Source organism: Oxyura jamaicensis, chromosome 11 (genome assembly GCF_011077185.1).
Source record: "Oxyura jamaicensis isolate SHBP4307 breed ruddy duck chromosome 11, BPBGC_Ojam_1.0, whole genome shotgun sequence".
Taxonomy (NCBI): domain Eukaryota; kingdom Metazoa; phylum Chordata; class Aves; order Anseriformes; family Anatidae; genus Oxyura; species Oxyura jamaicensis.
Genome location: NC_048903.1, coordinates 3,310,549 through 3,323,744, shown reverse-complemented (window position 1 = coordinate 3,323,744; position 13,196 = coordinate 3,310,549). Strand labels below are relative to the sequence as shown.

The window sequence follows — 13,196 nt, the reverse complement described above, 5'->3', positions numbered from 1 at the left end:
GTCTGATTAATAATCAGAGTTTGTTTTTTCCCTTTCTTAGGAAACGAGTACTGGGTTTATACAGCCAGCAACTTGGATAGGGGCTATCCAAAGAAACTCACCAGCCTGGGACTACCACCTGACGTGCAACACGTCGATGCAGCTTTTAACTGGGGCAGAAACAAGAAGACATATATTTTTGCTGGAGACAGATACTGGAAGTAAGAGGCGTTGAGGTGGTGGTGGTGGGATGTTGTTAGCCTAGCTTCTATCTCAAGGGCTGAATGCACATTCATGTGCAGGAGGAAGGAGTCAGACTCAGGGTTTCATCCTCTGGCAACAAAAAATGAGGGCTGCTGAGACAGCACTGACAGTGGTGAGCGAGGATGCTGAGGCAGGGATATGGTTGGAGAGTGCTCCAATACAGTAGCGTGTATTTGGGGTAATCTAGCGTGTATTTGAGATAACAGCTTGCTAGGGAAGAGGAGATCTGGGTGTCTCTGCCAGGTTGCTCACCACTAACAACCCATCCCTCGAGCCCCGTGTCCCAGCAACTGTCCCATGTCAGTCCCAGGCTCTTACGAGGGGCAAGTTGTTCTTATTGCCAGCTCACAACCAGGAGAAAGCTCTGAAAGGACTTCCAAAAAGAAAAGAAAAAAAAGAAAAAAAAAAAGAAAAAAAAAGCTGATCATCAGTCACTAGAAGCTAGAAACTGACTAGATTGCCTTTCAAATTCTTTTACTAAGCCATCAGGTTTGAAGGTACTGTTTGCAAAAGAAACACCAACCTGCGGCTAGCGAAGCTCACTGGGGATGTGGGGATGACTGCAATCCTCTCGGCAGCTGACGTACCAGTCACTCACACATTTGCTTTACTCATAGAGTTGGCACTGAGGAGATCTGAACAAACCACAAGAAGTCTGTTAGTACTTCGGGAAAAAATCTCAGCTTCAATTCGTTTTGACAGCCTCTGCAATCATGTTTCCAGTGCACAATCACGTTTCCAGTGCACAATCAGGGAAGTTTTGTTGCAAAGAAGCCCACCAATACCCACAACTACCTGTAAATGTGTATTTGCACTAGGGGTCCTGTTCTAAAGACTGTTTGAGAAGCAAAATATGATGCAGAATAAGCAACTAAACTCACACCTTTTTTATTATTAAAACAATTATTACATTGTGATGAGGCCAAGGCACCCTAACCAGTGTGGGATCTAACTGTGTTGGTATAATCATCATCAATTCCACCCAAGGCTTAACGTTTTAGATAGGCAAAGCATAAAAAAGGAAGACTCATGGACTTGGCTAAGGTTATACAGGAATCTGTGACAGAGAACTATATTGAACGATATTTCTAAGTAAATTTCAAGACACCTAGGCTGCAGCCAAGGTGCAGGTGACCTGCTACAAGAACACGCTCTGTCCAGGGAAGATATCAGACTCAGAGATGAAGAAGGAATGTCTTGAAAATGCCCCAGAACTATATCAGTGTTAGAAATAAACATCCTGCATTGCACCTGATGCAGAGTGTACTAAGCATATTTAATGGCACTTCACCGTCTTAACTGGCAGGAAGACGTGGCACAAAAGATGATCTTAAAAAGCAGGCGTGCCTTGGTGCTTTGAGGGACTGGGCGAATTACTTCTGTGCTACCTATCAGAACGGTGCGAGACCAGAATGGAGACACCAACTCCTGCTTTCACCATCCGAGGTCTCTTCCAGGAACAGGACCTGTACTCCAGGAATGCCGCCATTAAGCAACAGGCTGAAAATGTTGAACCACTCATTAATTGACAATTCAGAGGAAAGTCAAAAAGCAGAAATTGCAAGAGAAATCTAAAAGATTTTCCAAGCTGTAAGGGTCCCTTCTGAGAGATGATCTATATAAAATATCAAAGGAAGTATCAGAGAAATTGAGTCCATTTTATATGAACATTAATTTCATGTTATTATCGAAGTGGATGAGTGTCTTTTTTATACCCTAATGGCTGAGGAGTCCTGTAAGTAAATAAAATACCCTTTTACAAGTGCCACTTCATCATAACTTTCTTTCAATTACTTTGAAGACTCTAATCTCCTCTATAATTTAAAGGAAAAAAAGAACTTAAAAGCTAAAGAACATTATTCATCTTTTAATGTCACAGAGACCATTTTGTTAAATCATTTCAAGTAGTTTTAATATAGCCCATTTGCAGTACTTCTGATTCCTATCAGAGCCTACAGACTATGAGGTAGCAAAACTACTGGGCTCCTCTGTACCAACCATTGTTGTGATTAACTGCACTCCATGGCCTCCACGTAATTCATCACTCTAATCTCAGACCATATTCTTATGCATTCCAGAGCACATAATTTATTGTTAAGAAATCAAAATAAGCTTCAGCGATTTCTGTATATTTAAAGATGAAAGCAAGCTGTTGACAAATATTTGAGGAAAAGAATGCATCCCCAGCAGACACAGTAACATCTAAGTATGCGCTTGTTTCATTTTATACAAGGACTCTGCCACATAGAATGAAAATAGTTTTATACCATAATCCTTTCTTTGCTATTATCACGCTTGCTTTTAATGGATTTTTGGAAGCCTCCTCCTCTCCCCTCACCCAGCCCCAAGCTATTTTAGCGTTATTTTAGTGAGATTGTTGAACAAAGTGAAGTTATGTGAGGGAGAGGAAGCGGAGCTGGCTCAGATTCCACAGCTCAAATTTTAAAGCTACACAAGGAGACACTAAGATTTTATTTAAATATACAAAGAAAACAAAGTAATTTAAATGTATTATATAAATTGATTTCAACCAATCTACTGCTCAGCTGTACCAGTGTACCTTTGGATACAATCCAAGTAGTTTCATACTGCAGTAAGGAGAAGCAGAACACACGACCGTAACGCTTCCCTCCTGCCAGCGCTGGTCACAGAAGAGCTGTCTGAAGCCTGCCCTTTTTGAAGAGGTGGTGGTAGGGGGACTGCGGTCTCACACACTGAAGGCCTGCTTCAAGCATTGTCCTGTGTCACTGCTCCTCTGGACATCTTCCCTGCTCCAGCCCAGCGCTGACTGCAGTCTATTTGTAAGGAAAAGGGGGAAACCAGGCTGCTGTCTTGCCACTTTCCTCTGAGCAATTAAGGACCTTGCATCTCTGGGACATTTATTCCCTGTGTATGGAAATGCAGATTCTGGATTACTTGGGGGTGTGCAGAAACAACTCCACATCAGTCTACCTTCACCTTGTATAGTGGGAAGCAGAATCAATGAAACAACTGATCATCTGCCAACGTGGGTGCACGCAGGTCCACTCACTTTTAAAGGACACTGAAATCTAAATCTTAATTCCTCGGAGTTTTGTGGATTAGCATCAGATGAGGATTTCCCTTCGAAGCAGTGCACCAAAGCCATTGTGTTTTTTAAATAAATGCATACATTTTTAACATGCCATTTACCTCTTGAACATCACAAAGAGAAAAAGGACTGTGAGAAAACAATAGTTTTTTTTAATGAAAAGGGAAGAATTAGAGTGGAATTTGTAATTTAATAGCAATCCATCAATTACATGGACTACAAGCTTAACTTGTTAAATAAGATTTTTTTTTCATTATATTAATTTCTCATTAAAATCTTTATCTCCATATGTTGGTTGCTGCCTGAAAACAGTCACCTTTCCTAAACCTATGTTTGAATTTTAAAGTCCTATTTCTGGAAAATGTTTTGCTTAGCAAAATTTCAGTGTAGCATGAATTGCAGTTCCAGAATGAAGGATTTCACAGGGTTTTAAAGGAATGAGGAATAATAATAATTAAACAATGTTACAGTCTTGGTTATCTTTTCTGTTTGATTGTTTTACATGGTCACATGAGGACTCCCTGAAAAATTATGCTAAATTTCTACATTAAATACAGATATGTAACGCAGAGATATAATTTGCTTCAGGTATAATGAAGAAAAGAAAAAAATGGAGCTTGCATCCCCTAAATTCATTGCGGATTCCTGGAATGGAGTTCCAGATAACCTAGATGCTGTCCTGGGTCTCGGTGACAGTGGTAAGCTATAATCTCATTTAAGTCACTAACAAGGTCTCTTATTGTCTCCTGTGACACTTACTGGATACTTCAATTTCTTGTGGTCCGTAAGTAAGAGCCACTGCTGCTGAGATCTGCAAACTGCTAGATCAAACTAACTTTCTTGACTCTCTCTTTTTCCATTGAGCATCAGTTGACAAATACCCTATTAATCACAGCTCAAACTATTTTAAATGAAACTTTTACTGAACATAATCTCTGCTGGAATACTTTTATACAAATAAATAATAATAGTTTGGCTAACATCCCTTTTCACAAAGCTCATTGAATTTCAACCTGCTACTCTTCTTTATTGTTTACTTCCTTGATGCTGAACACTTTGCAAAAACTTAACAAGGCAAAAATCAGCGTTCAGTTGGATTTTTCCCCTTTTCTTCCTTGCTGTTTTCTTAAAAATAGTAAAAGCAATAATAAGGCTATGCATGTCTTGTCAAAGTGTCTTGAAGCATCTTAGCATGGGGAAAAAAAGAAAAAAAAAAATATCAGCCTCCCGGCCAATTTTTTTTTTAGCTTAGTTTAAAACAGTGACTAAAGTGTCTCCAACCACCCCACACCTGAGGCACAAGATGTCCAGCACCAAAGGCTATGACCAGGCCGGTCCCTGGTGCTTGAAAATTTCCCAGCCTCTAGACTGTTCTGTAGGCTGTTCAGGATCAGCACGCAGCCACAGCACCATTTCAACATCCTCCTGCTCTAGCATAGCAAGAACTAGAGAATGATGTTCACCTTAATCACAATCAGGTGGTGTTTTGCTCTCTTTTTTTAAATAATAATTAAAAAAAAAAAAAAAAAAAGAAAGAAACACTTCTAGCAACTTCAGCTGAGGGTCTGGCCCATGGCATGGCTTCATATTTTGCACAGATATTTGTAGAAGTCTGGAAACATCGCTAATATCACATAAGTCCCAACTTGATTACAGTTTCAACATCAATTTTGCCAGCAAATATTTCTGCCCAGAAAATTCTGGCTCACAAAATGGTAAAGTGACTTCAGGTTCTATTTAGGACAAGACCTTTGCTCTCCAGAATGGGAATTTCTATTTATTTTTTAAATAAAACTTTTTTCATGTGTGCAAATGCTTCAGGAAAAAGCTCTTATGGTTCATTAAGCTCTGTGAAATCAAACAGAGAAGCTTTCATCAAGAGTTCTGCGCTCCCTAATCTAAGCGTACTGTTTTATTTACCTTCACAGGGTACACCTACTTTTTCAAAGACCAGTACTATCTACAACTGGAAGACAAGAGTTTGAAGATTGTTAAAATTGGCAAGATAAATTCTGACTGGTTGGGTTGCTGAACTGTATGAGATATTAATAACCAAATATTTACTTTTTTGTTATATGCCTTATCTGTAATTAGAAATAGGTCTGAATGCTAATTACTGGACCAGTCTGGTACTGGCACCAAAACATTAAGTACCAGTACTGTACACATCAGATAATTTAAAAGTGTTTGCCTCCTCAGTATACAAGAGATGTTTACGTATCTATTCTGGTACAAGTTTTCAGTTTTTCCTGCTAGTAATAGTAATGCTAGTAACAGAACACCCGTCGTTCTTTATTCCCCTGGTGCTTAAAGAAAGCATTGAAACCATTGGAGACTGGATCCGGCCCCTGTGTTATCTTACATACATCCCAAATAGCCTCAAATGAGATGTACCAGCAGTGCACTTTGATATATATATTTTTTAATACAACTCTTTTATAAATAGATGGTTTGTCCTGATGTTTCTCACCCTCTTGAGAGTTTGATCATTACTTCCATTTATTTACATAATAATACAGAAAGACTGTCAAAGGCACAGGTTGCCTCGGGATTTGATTTGTGTTGATGCATGATGGAATCATGGCAAGAAACTGTATTAAAGTATTGTTTTAAAGTACTTTTTATTTTAATACCGTAGTTAAGTTTAGCAATTTGCTTCATGCACTTTGTTACTTCTCTATAACTTGTTTATATGGACAGAAGACTCAGATTTTTGAAGTCAATGTGTTATACATAAAAGCCAAGTATTATTGTTTAACTTGTTTTATTTTTCCGTTCTTTCTAATATTGGGTTTTTGTTTGGTTAGGTTTTCTGCTTATGCATTGGGCAACAGAAAGTGTTCTTTTCCCATTTGATGGAATGTTTCTCATTTAAAAACAAAACAAAAATGTCCCACACATGAAGTGCCAATGATACAAATAAAATCAAATTACACCGTCAACATTTCTCATGGCCATGCTTTCTCGTATCATTTGGAATCAGGAATTCAGTAGCATGTTACAGTGGATCCCTCACAGGAAGGGCAGTATTACGCCAGTATATAACTGTATACTGGACTTATTTAGAAAGCTGGGTTAATTTTTCTGTTTGTTCTAAGATGGAACGGCAGCAGCTTGCATTAAAGAGATGATATGGCCCCATGTATCATAAGGTTGGAAAAGACCTCCAAGATCATCTGGCCAACCATCCCCCTACCACCAATATCACCCACTAGAGAATTGTCACCTGGATGAATCACTACTACTGCCAAAAGAAAAGATGGATATCTCCCTTCTGAGTATCCTTGTTCCCTTCAGCCACCATTAACTGCCTTCCTAACTAGTCCTGCACTACAGTCAACAATGTAAGGCATAATAAATCATAGTAATTGTGTCTGCAAAATGCTAGAATTCCAGTTTTTGCAGCCACCTGGCAACCTTCTCAGGACCACAGAATCTGGCAACCCATTGCAGGGATGGATGGATGTATGGTCTGCCACAAACATCTTACACCAGTGGTGCAAATACTCTGTGTTCGGGACTGCCAGGAATTCCTCCTGAGTGTTGCAATAATTTCAACCCAGGGAATTTAAGCACTTACTGCTTTAAGCATCCTCAAGTAACCACTCCTTCAAGACTTTTGGGTTCTGTGTCAAGACTGCCCCAAATTGCATGCTCTAACATCTGTATTTAATACAAATGTTTCCAAACATTGATATACCAGAAGAACACTTGCAATGGCTCTTTCCAGCTCTGAACTTGCTAAATCACATTTCTACTGATAACTGCACAAGTTTCCTGTTCGTCTCCAACTTACATGTATGTTGTGCAATACTGGCCAATCCACCAGCATACCTTCCGCAATAATAAGACCGTACACCTACAAAACTCCGCACATCTGGTGGGTTTTAAAGAGTTCTGCACAGCTTCTTGTTTTGTTCTTGCCTGTGTAAGTCCATTCCCCAGTGACTACATCACTGTCAGAAAAACAGAAACGAATTTTCTATCCTTAAACCTACTCAGCTCTTCTTTCAATTCAGTTTCAGACTGGCAACTTTAAGCTTATCATAGGTCATTTGTAAACACATCTGTTTCTGTTCATGAACTGTTACATCCGTAGGTGACAACCTGGCAAGTATCACACTTGCTGGAGGAATATACTGACCCTTCCCATTAACCTTTCATATTTGACCCCTGAAATGCCAGAAGTCACAAAACATCCTGAAAAAGTCCCTGGGTTTCATTTCACTTGTGGACAGCCACTTTTAAAACTCACTGTTGGAACCCAGACAAAACCTGCTCTGCCTCCCAGATCTCACCTAGTCATAATCACGGAGAAGCAGCTCTAAACTTACTTCAAAGCGTTTTCCAGTTAGGGATGCTGGTTTTCCTCCTGCAGCCAAAACTCAAGAAATCATCCATTTCTTCCCTGATTCTGTAGCTCTTTGTAGTGAGTAAGCCATGAGATAGAAAGTCCTTTCTCAAGCAGCTCTGCCTGTGTCCCACACCAACCCATCCAGCTCACTTCCCTGTTGGACCTTGGAGCTGCCCCATCCCTGTAGGCCTTTCTGGAGGTCCCTGCACTTCTGGCTGAAGCTGATCACCCTCACCTGCTCTCTTCACCTTGCTGGGGCACTGCAGGACTGTGCCCTTGGCAGTGAGACCACTGCCCCTGCCTGCCTTGCTGCCACACCACCCCTTAGCCTGTTCTTCCTGCCCTCTACACTTCTCCTAAGACACTGTCAGAACTGAAACAGCATTCTCACCCTCTTTTTTTTTTTTTTTTTTTTACACAGAGGAAGAAACAGATGCTAAAGATATTATTATTATTATTATTAAATCTAAGTCCTGTAAAACCCCAGCACAAAACTACGAGCCCCTTACTGAACTTTCTCTGCTTCCACATTCCTATTAAATGGAAGTCAGGCTCACTTCAGACTCTCAGTGTCAGGGGAGGCTGCACACGTGCTGCACAGGGGCTCGCTGCAGCATGGATGGAGCCGAGGCACTCCTGCTCCTTCAGCTGAAGGAAGTTTTCTACCAGCTGTTTGCAGGGCAGGCTCCATGCCCTCAGCAGGGCAATTCCACTAGAGTAAAGGACAGTGGTTTGGTGACCACTCTGTCACAATACAGACAAGGCAGCCAAGGCTCTAACGAAACACCAGTCTGAACACTGAATAGAAACACCAGCCTGAGCTGTGAGTCATGCTCAACAGCTTGTACCTCACTAACCCTCTGGTTTTGTTAAAAATGCATTTTCTTCCTGCTATTTTGCCACGACTTCACAAAGCACTAGTTACTCATAAATTTAGGCAATTGATAGCAACTGTGCTGTTCTTTGAATCGGGAGGAAGTACGTCCTTTGGGCCTGTTTTAGACAAAGTATTTCTAGTTACCAACACAGACATGCATGCTTTTAGCAGCAAGGACGGGGTGAAGGAACATTCGGCTGCTTTTGGAAGTGACTAAGCCAACACATGACCAGGCACTAGGCTCTGGGGGATCTCCACAAGTGCAGAGATTTATGCCTGCAGAGCAAGCTGTCTGCTCCGCACTGGTTATGTGGAAAGCTCCTCAGTGCTGAGGTATTTCAAGGTAGTGAATTGTAGTAAGGGCAAAAATACAGAACTGGAACATACTCCCCAAAATAACAGCAAAACCCAACAACTCGGAGACTGCCACAAAAATAGGGCAGCAGCAGGCAGACTTGGAGGCATCTAAAGCTGCCAGCAGGGTTTCTGCACTCCAGGCCTGTCAGAGCCACATGCCATTACTTGTAACCCATCTCCCTCTGGCACTGCCTTTTACAAATAGATCTGCAAGCAAAAAATGGCATCTTTGGGTAAATTCTGAGATGTACATTTGCACAGGATGGCTAGGATTTCAGGCACAGCTGGCAGGGAAGCTGGCTGCCACCCCCCTCCCAGTTTAATAGCAAGCCCCTACTTACTATGACATGGGCTCCAATTTCCCAGCTATACGGCATTCAGTATAAACCAGACAATTCAACAGCATTCATTCATTCTCATCATTACATTAAAAATGTTTGGGGTTTTTATTAACATCTTCCATTAGTCTTTTCTTAATGGAAAGAAATATCCAGAAACTCACTGTCTCAGAACTCCTTAATCTAATGGAGAAAGATATGACCAGAATCTGAACAAACAACAAAAAACTACATTAGAGGTAAGAATAACAAAGAAGAATGACAAACCTGGGTACCAGGCTACCAAGAGAAGTCAAGCTTTTTTGTTTGTTTGTTTGTTTTAAATATCTTTAAATCAAGACATTACTTTTTTGGAGAGAATCTTTCCTTTAAACACAGTATTTCTAGCATGAATCCAGCATAACTTGGAAAAAACACCTGGCCTCAACAGTCTGGAGACTGAATTTAGTGAACCAATGGTTTCTCCTAACTTTGGACTGTCTTAGGATATAAAATTACTTTATAAAAATACATCTTTAAATTATATAATACATTTTTGAAATTATGTATTAAATACATGCCTGCATGTATACATGCACATGGGCTATACTACAGTGTTTTATATTAATAGGATAACATGAATACTTTGATCAACTGCATGCTAATCAACCTTAATGACCTGCTCAGCACATAGCACTGGATTTTCTCTCCTCCGCAGAACACACCACATGCTGTGTGAAGGCTAACAAACACATTGATACAGCCACAAGTACTGGATCTGCACTGAAGGTGTTCTTGGTGGCGCTGGTGGAGGTAACAGTTGACGACTTCAGGCTTCAAGACTCAGTAGTTAATTTGCCCACAGCTGCACTAGCTCAACGTGTAATAGCAACTTCTGTGGCAGCCTAACAAGCCCTGGAAGGCTTTACCCACATTGCCTGATGATATAACCTCAGGACCATACTTTCATCTCTTTTTCCAAGTCCCCAAATTCCTGTTACACCTCAAAGCTGTGCTTTAGCCATCCACGCCCACGGTCAGGCTCTAGCAGACAGCCAACAAGCCACTCTGAAATGGGAGGGAGGAATAAAAGGCCAAATATCACTCCAGTTCTGCGTGTCCCTTGCAAACCCTGCTGCAGACTCTGCCTGCACAATGAACTAGAGGGTGACAAAAGAGAAATCTGTTGAGCTTTCAGCCATCCGTTACTGCCCAGCGCTTTCCTCTGGGACTTCTCAGAACTGCTCCTGAGTGACTAACCCACTTTGCAGTTAAGAATTCCCTACCACTGCCAAAATAAACGTAAAGTTTTAAGAGGATAATTGTTTTAATTTGTATTAGCCTGGAGCTTGGCAGCCTGTCCCTGGAGTCATTTGGAGGTGGTCTCCCCTTCTAAAAGACAGGAATTCACAATATTAACCTATCCAAGTGGGCTTGTTTGGGGGGTTTGTAACCACTGCTTTAACCTTACACCGCTTCACAGCTTTATTCTGCCTTCCCTATGCCCCTTACAACAACCATAATGCTGCTGCCAGAAGGGCTGAAGCTGGAAAGCAGCTTTGCACTTTGTAGTTGGAGGCCAGGCAATGATGAAGACCCGGCACCCCTGCAGCAGCAAGCTGCTGATCACCACGAGCCAAGGAATTAGGAAATTCAACCGCAGGTCTCCCATCCAGCGTCACATCACATGCTCAATTCAGCCACAAAGCCATGATTTCTCCTCTTGCATTTATAATAGATGATTCTGGCTCCTGCCTCTCTCTATTGCTCCCTTTTTCAAGTCCCTTAATCCAACTTACACTGCAGCAGAGTTCACTGCCTCAGGCAGCAGCTGACCATAGTACTGGGCAAGCTGAGCTGAAGCAATTCACCAAGATGTGAGGCTTGCCTGCAAAGGGAGGCAAGTCAGTCTGCTTTCTGCCTGGGGTCAATGCTCTAACTGTTGAGCCAAGTCTTCTAAAGAGAGAGTGATTTCTCATTATTTGAGGACAAGGCAACTCTCATTATGTTCTCCTATCTTGCATTTCCATGGTTCTCTTTTCCATTAAGAAGCTGTGCCTTTTTAAGGCTACTGGTAGTTCTCTTCAACAGCTCAGAAGTATGAAGTAGGATGACCTACCCTCAAAAGCCTTTTTCTGTGGTTTCCCATGTGGTCAAAGGAGTTTGCATTCATGTCCTTTTAAAATCCTCAACACCACATTGTAGCGCTCTGTTCTTCCTGAATAATGCCTTTCATCCATCCTTACATTTAGATGCCCTTCTAGGGAGCACTGCGTGGCTTTCTCAGTCCTTTCTCCTCTATCACTGATTACAGATGTCTAATTGTGGCTTAATTCTATGCTCAAATAAGTAAATTCCAGTTCCTCTCACTTCCACACAGCATTTTGAATCTAGGAACATCCTGAAGCTAAAGGAAATAAGTTTCCAACCCAAAGGTAGGACACCAACGTAACAGATCTTCAGCTTCCAGGTTTTGCTTTGGCTCTTGCTTCAAGCAAGCCCTTTAAGAAAATGCATAATAGAGCAAAGGACTTGCTGCCTTTACAGATTTTGTTTTGGTTTCACTGCACTTTCATCCCCTCTTTACTCTTTTGTTCTCTTACCTTTCTTTCTAATGTAAAGAACTGGACACTGGGAACAAAACCAGCAGCTGGCAGGGAGGAGTTGGTCATTACCTGTAAGTTCTGAGTTCAGACCCACTCTAGGAAACAAGACCGCATCAATTTGGGGAAATAAGACAAGTCACCTTCAAATATTTTTGTCTGCAGACACTATTTTTGCAAATAAACTCTGCACTGCAGACAAGATAACTGAGAAATCAGGGGCAGAAACTATAAGAAAGGGAGATTCTGTGCTAGATGTGATGTATTTTCATTTTTAGTGAACTCACGTCGTCGTTAAATAGAGCTTTTTTCATTTAAATCTCAGTATCCCTTAGCTGTCGATTAGTCTGCTACATACTCTTCTACTTTTCAGTAAGAGCTAAGAATACAGGAGTTTTACCTATATGTATTAAATCCAGAAAGGCCATGTAATAGTTTTAATTGCAACTTTTTATTTTATCATATATATGTTAATGAATGTGATGGTATTTACGTATATTTATATTTCCATAAAATATTATATAACAGCATGAAACAGAAATTCACAGTGGGAAGTGGACACGTGTTATGCAATGCATGGTAAACAGACAAAAGAAGTGTCTGTATGTCAGAAATCCTGACGTTTAAAATAATCAAGAGAAGTAGCATTGCAGGAATAGGATAAATTAGGTAGTACAGGGCTTAGATGTTTTTCTATCTAGATCTCACAGAAAACCTGCTACAGACATTGGAAATCAATAGCACATCATAGTTTAGATCACATTCTGAAATATTTAGGAGCCAAAAAACTGCAGATTAGCCTAAGCAAGACCAGATAATCACCTCCTGCTTTACCCCCTAAAGCATTTTGAAAAGGCCTAGCAGGTGTCTACCCACATCATTTTACCATGGTATTTTGGGGTTTTATACAAAATCACACACACTGATGTGGTTGCATTAAACTGAAGACTTCCAAATAGTGTTCTTTTACATCCTTTTGAAAGCTATTTACTCTTCAACATAAACTGATGCTTTTTGCAACAAGGCCATGCTCCCAGCAGGTACTCTTCATTTTTATCTACTATAAACACAGCACATCTTACAAACGATTTGGTGGCAAGCATGCTTTTCTGAAAGACAACCAGGCATTTAATTTAAAAAAAAGTAAAGCCTGAAATCTATAAAATCGTCACATGAAAATCACAGATTAAGACACCACAAAAATGACAACTCCAGAGCTTCAGATATCCTATTGAGGGTCTGAATCTGTACTTCTTCACGTTGCAAACCCCAGTGACTTTCAGGGGTGAGAATGTAGTAAAGAGCTGGATTGACCATTCCCAGGGGCTTGCACCTGAAGAGGTGTGGACGCTTCCAAACAAAGATGACAACATTA

The 13,196-nt window shown here is 40.8% G+C and overlaps 1 protein-coding gene and 1 long non-coding RNA gene across 2 annotated transcripts in view; one reads left to right on the top strand and one right to left on the bottom strand.

Moving 5' to 3' along the window:
* Nucleotides 1-6,255, top strand: part of MMP2 (matrix metallopeptidase 2) — a 35,911-nt gene extending 29,656 nt beyond the window's left edge. Inside the window, exons 11-13 of the mRNA XM_035337118.1 lie at nucleotides 41-200; nucleotides 3,902-4,011; nucleotides 5,242-6,255. Of these exons, the coding sequence (XP_035193009.1) occupies nucleotides 41-200; nucleotides 3,902-4,011; nucleotides 5,242-5,345 (374 nt within the window). The 3' untranslated portion in view covers nucleotides 5,346-6,255. The remainder of the gene's footprint in view (nucleotides 1-40; nucleotides 201-3,901; nucleotides 4,012-5,241) is intronic.
* LOC118172922 overlaps nucleotides 1-13,196 on the bottom strand; it is a 256,732-nt gene that overhangs the window by 60,615 nt on the left and 182,921 nt on the right. The gene's annotated exons all lie outside the window — the stretch shown is intronic.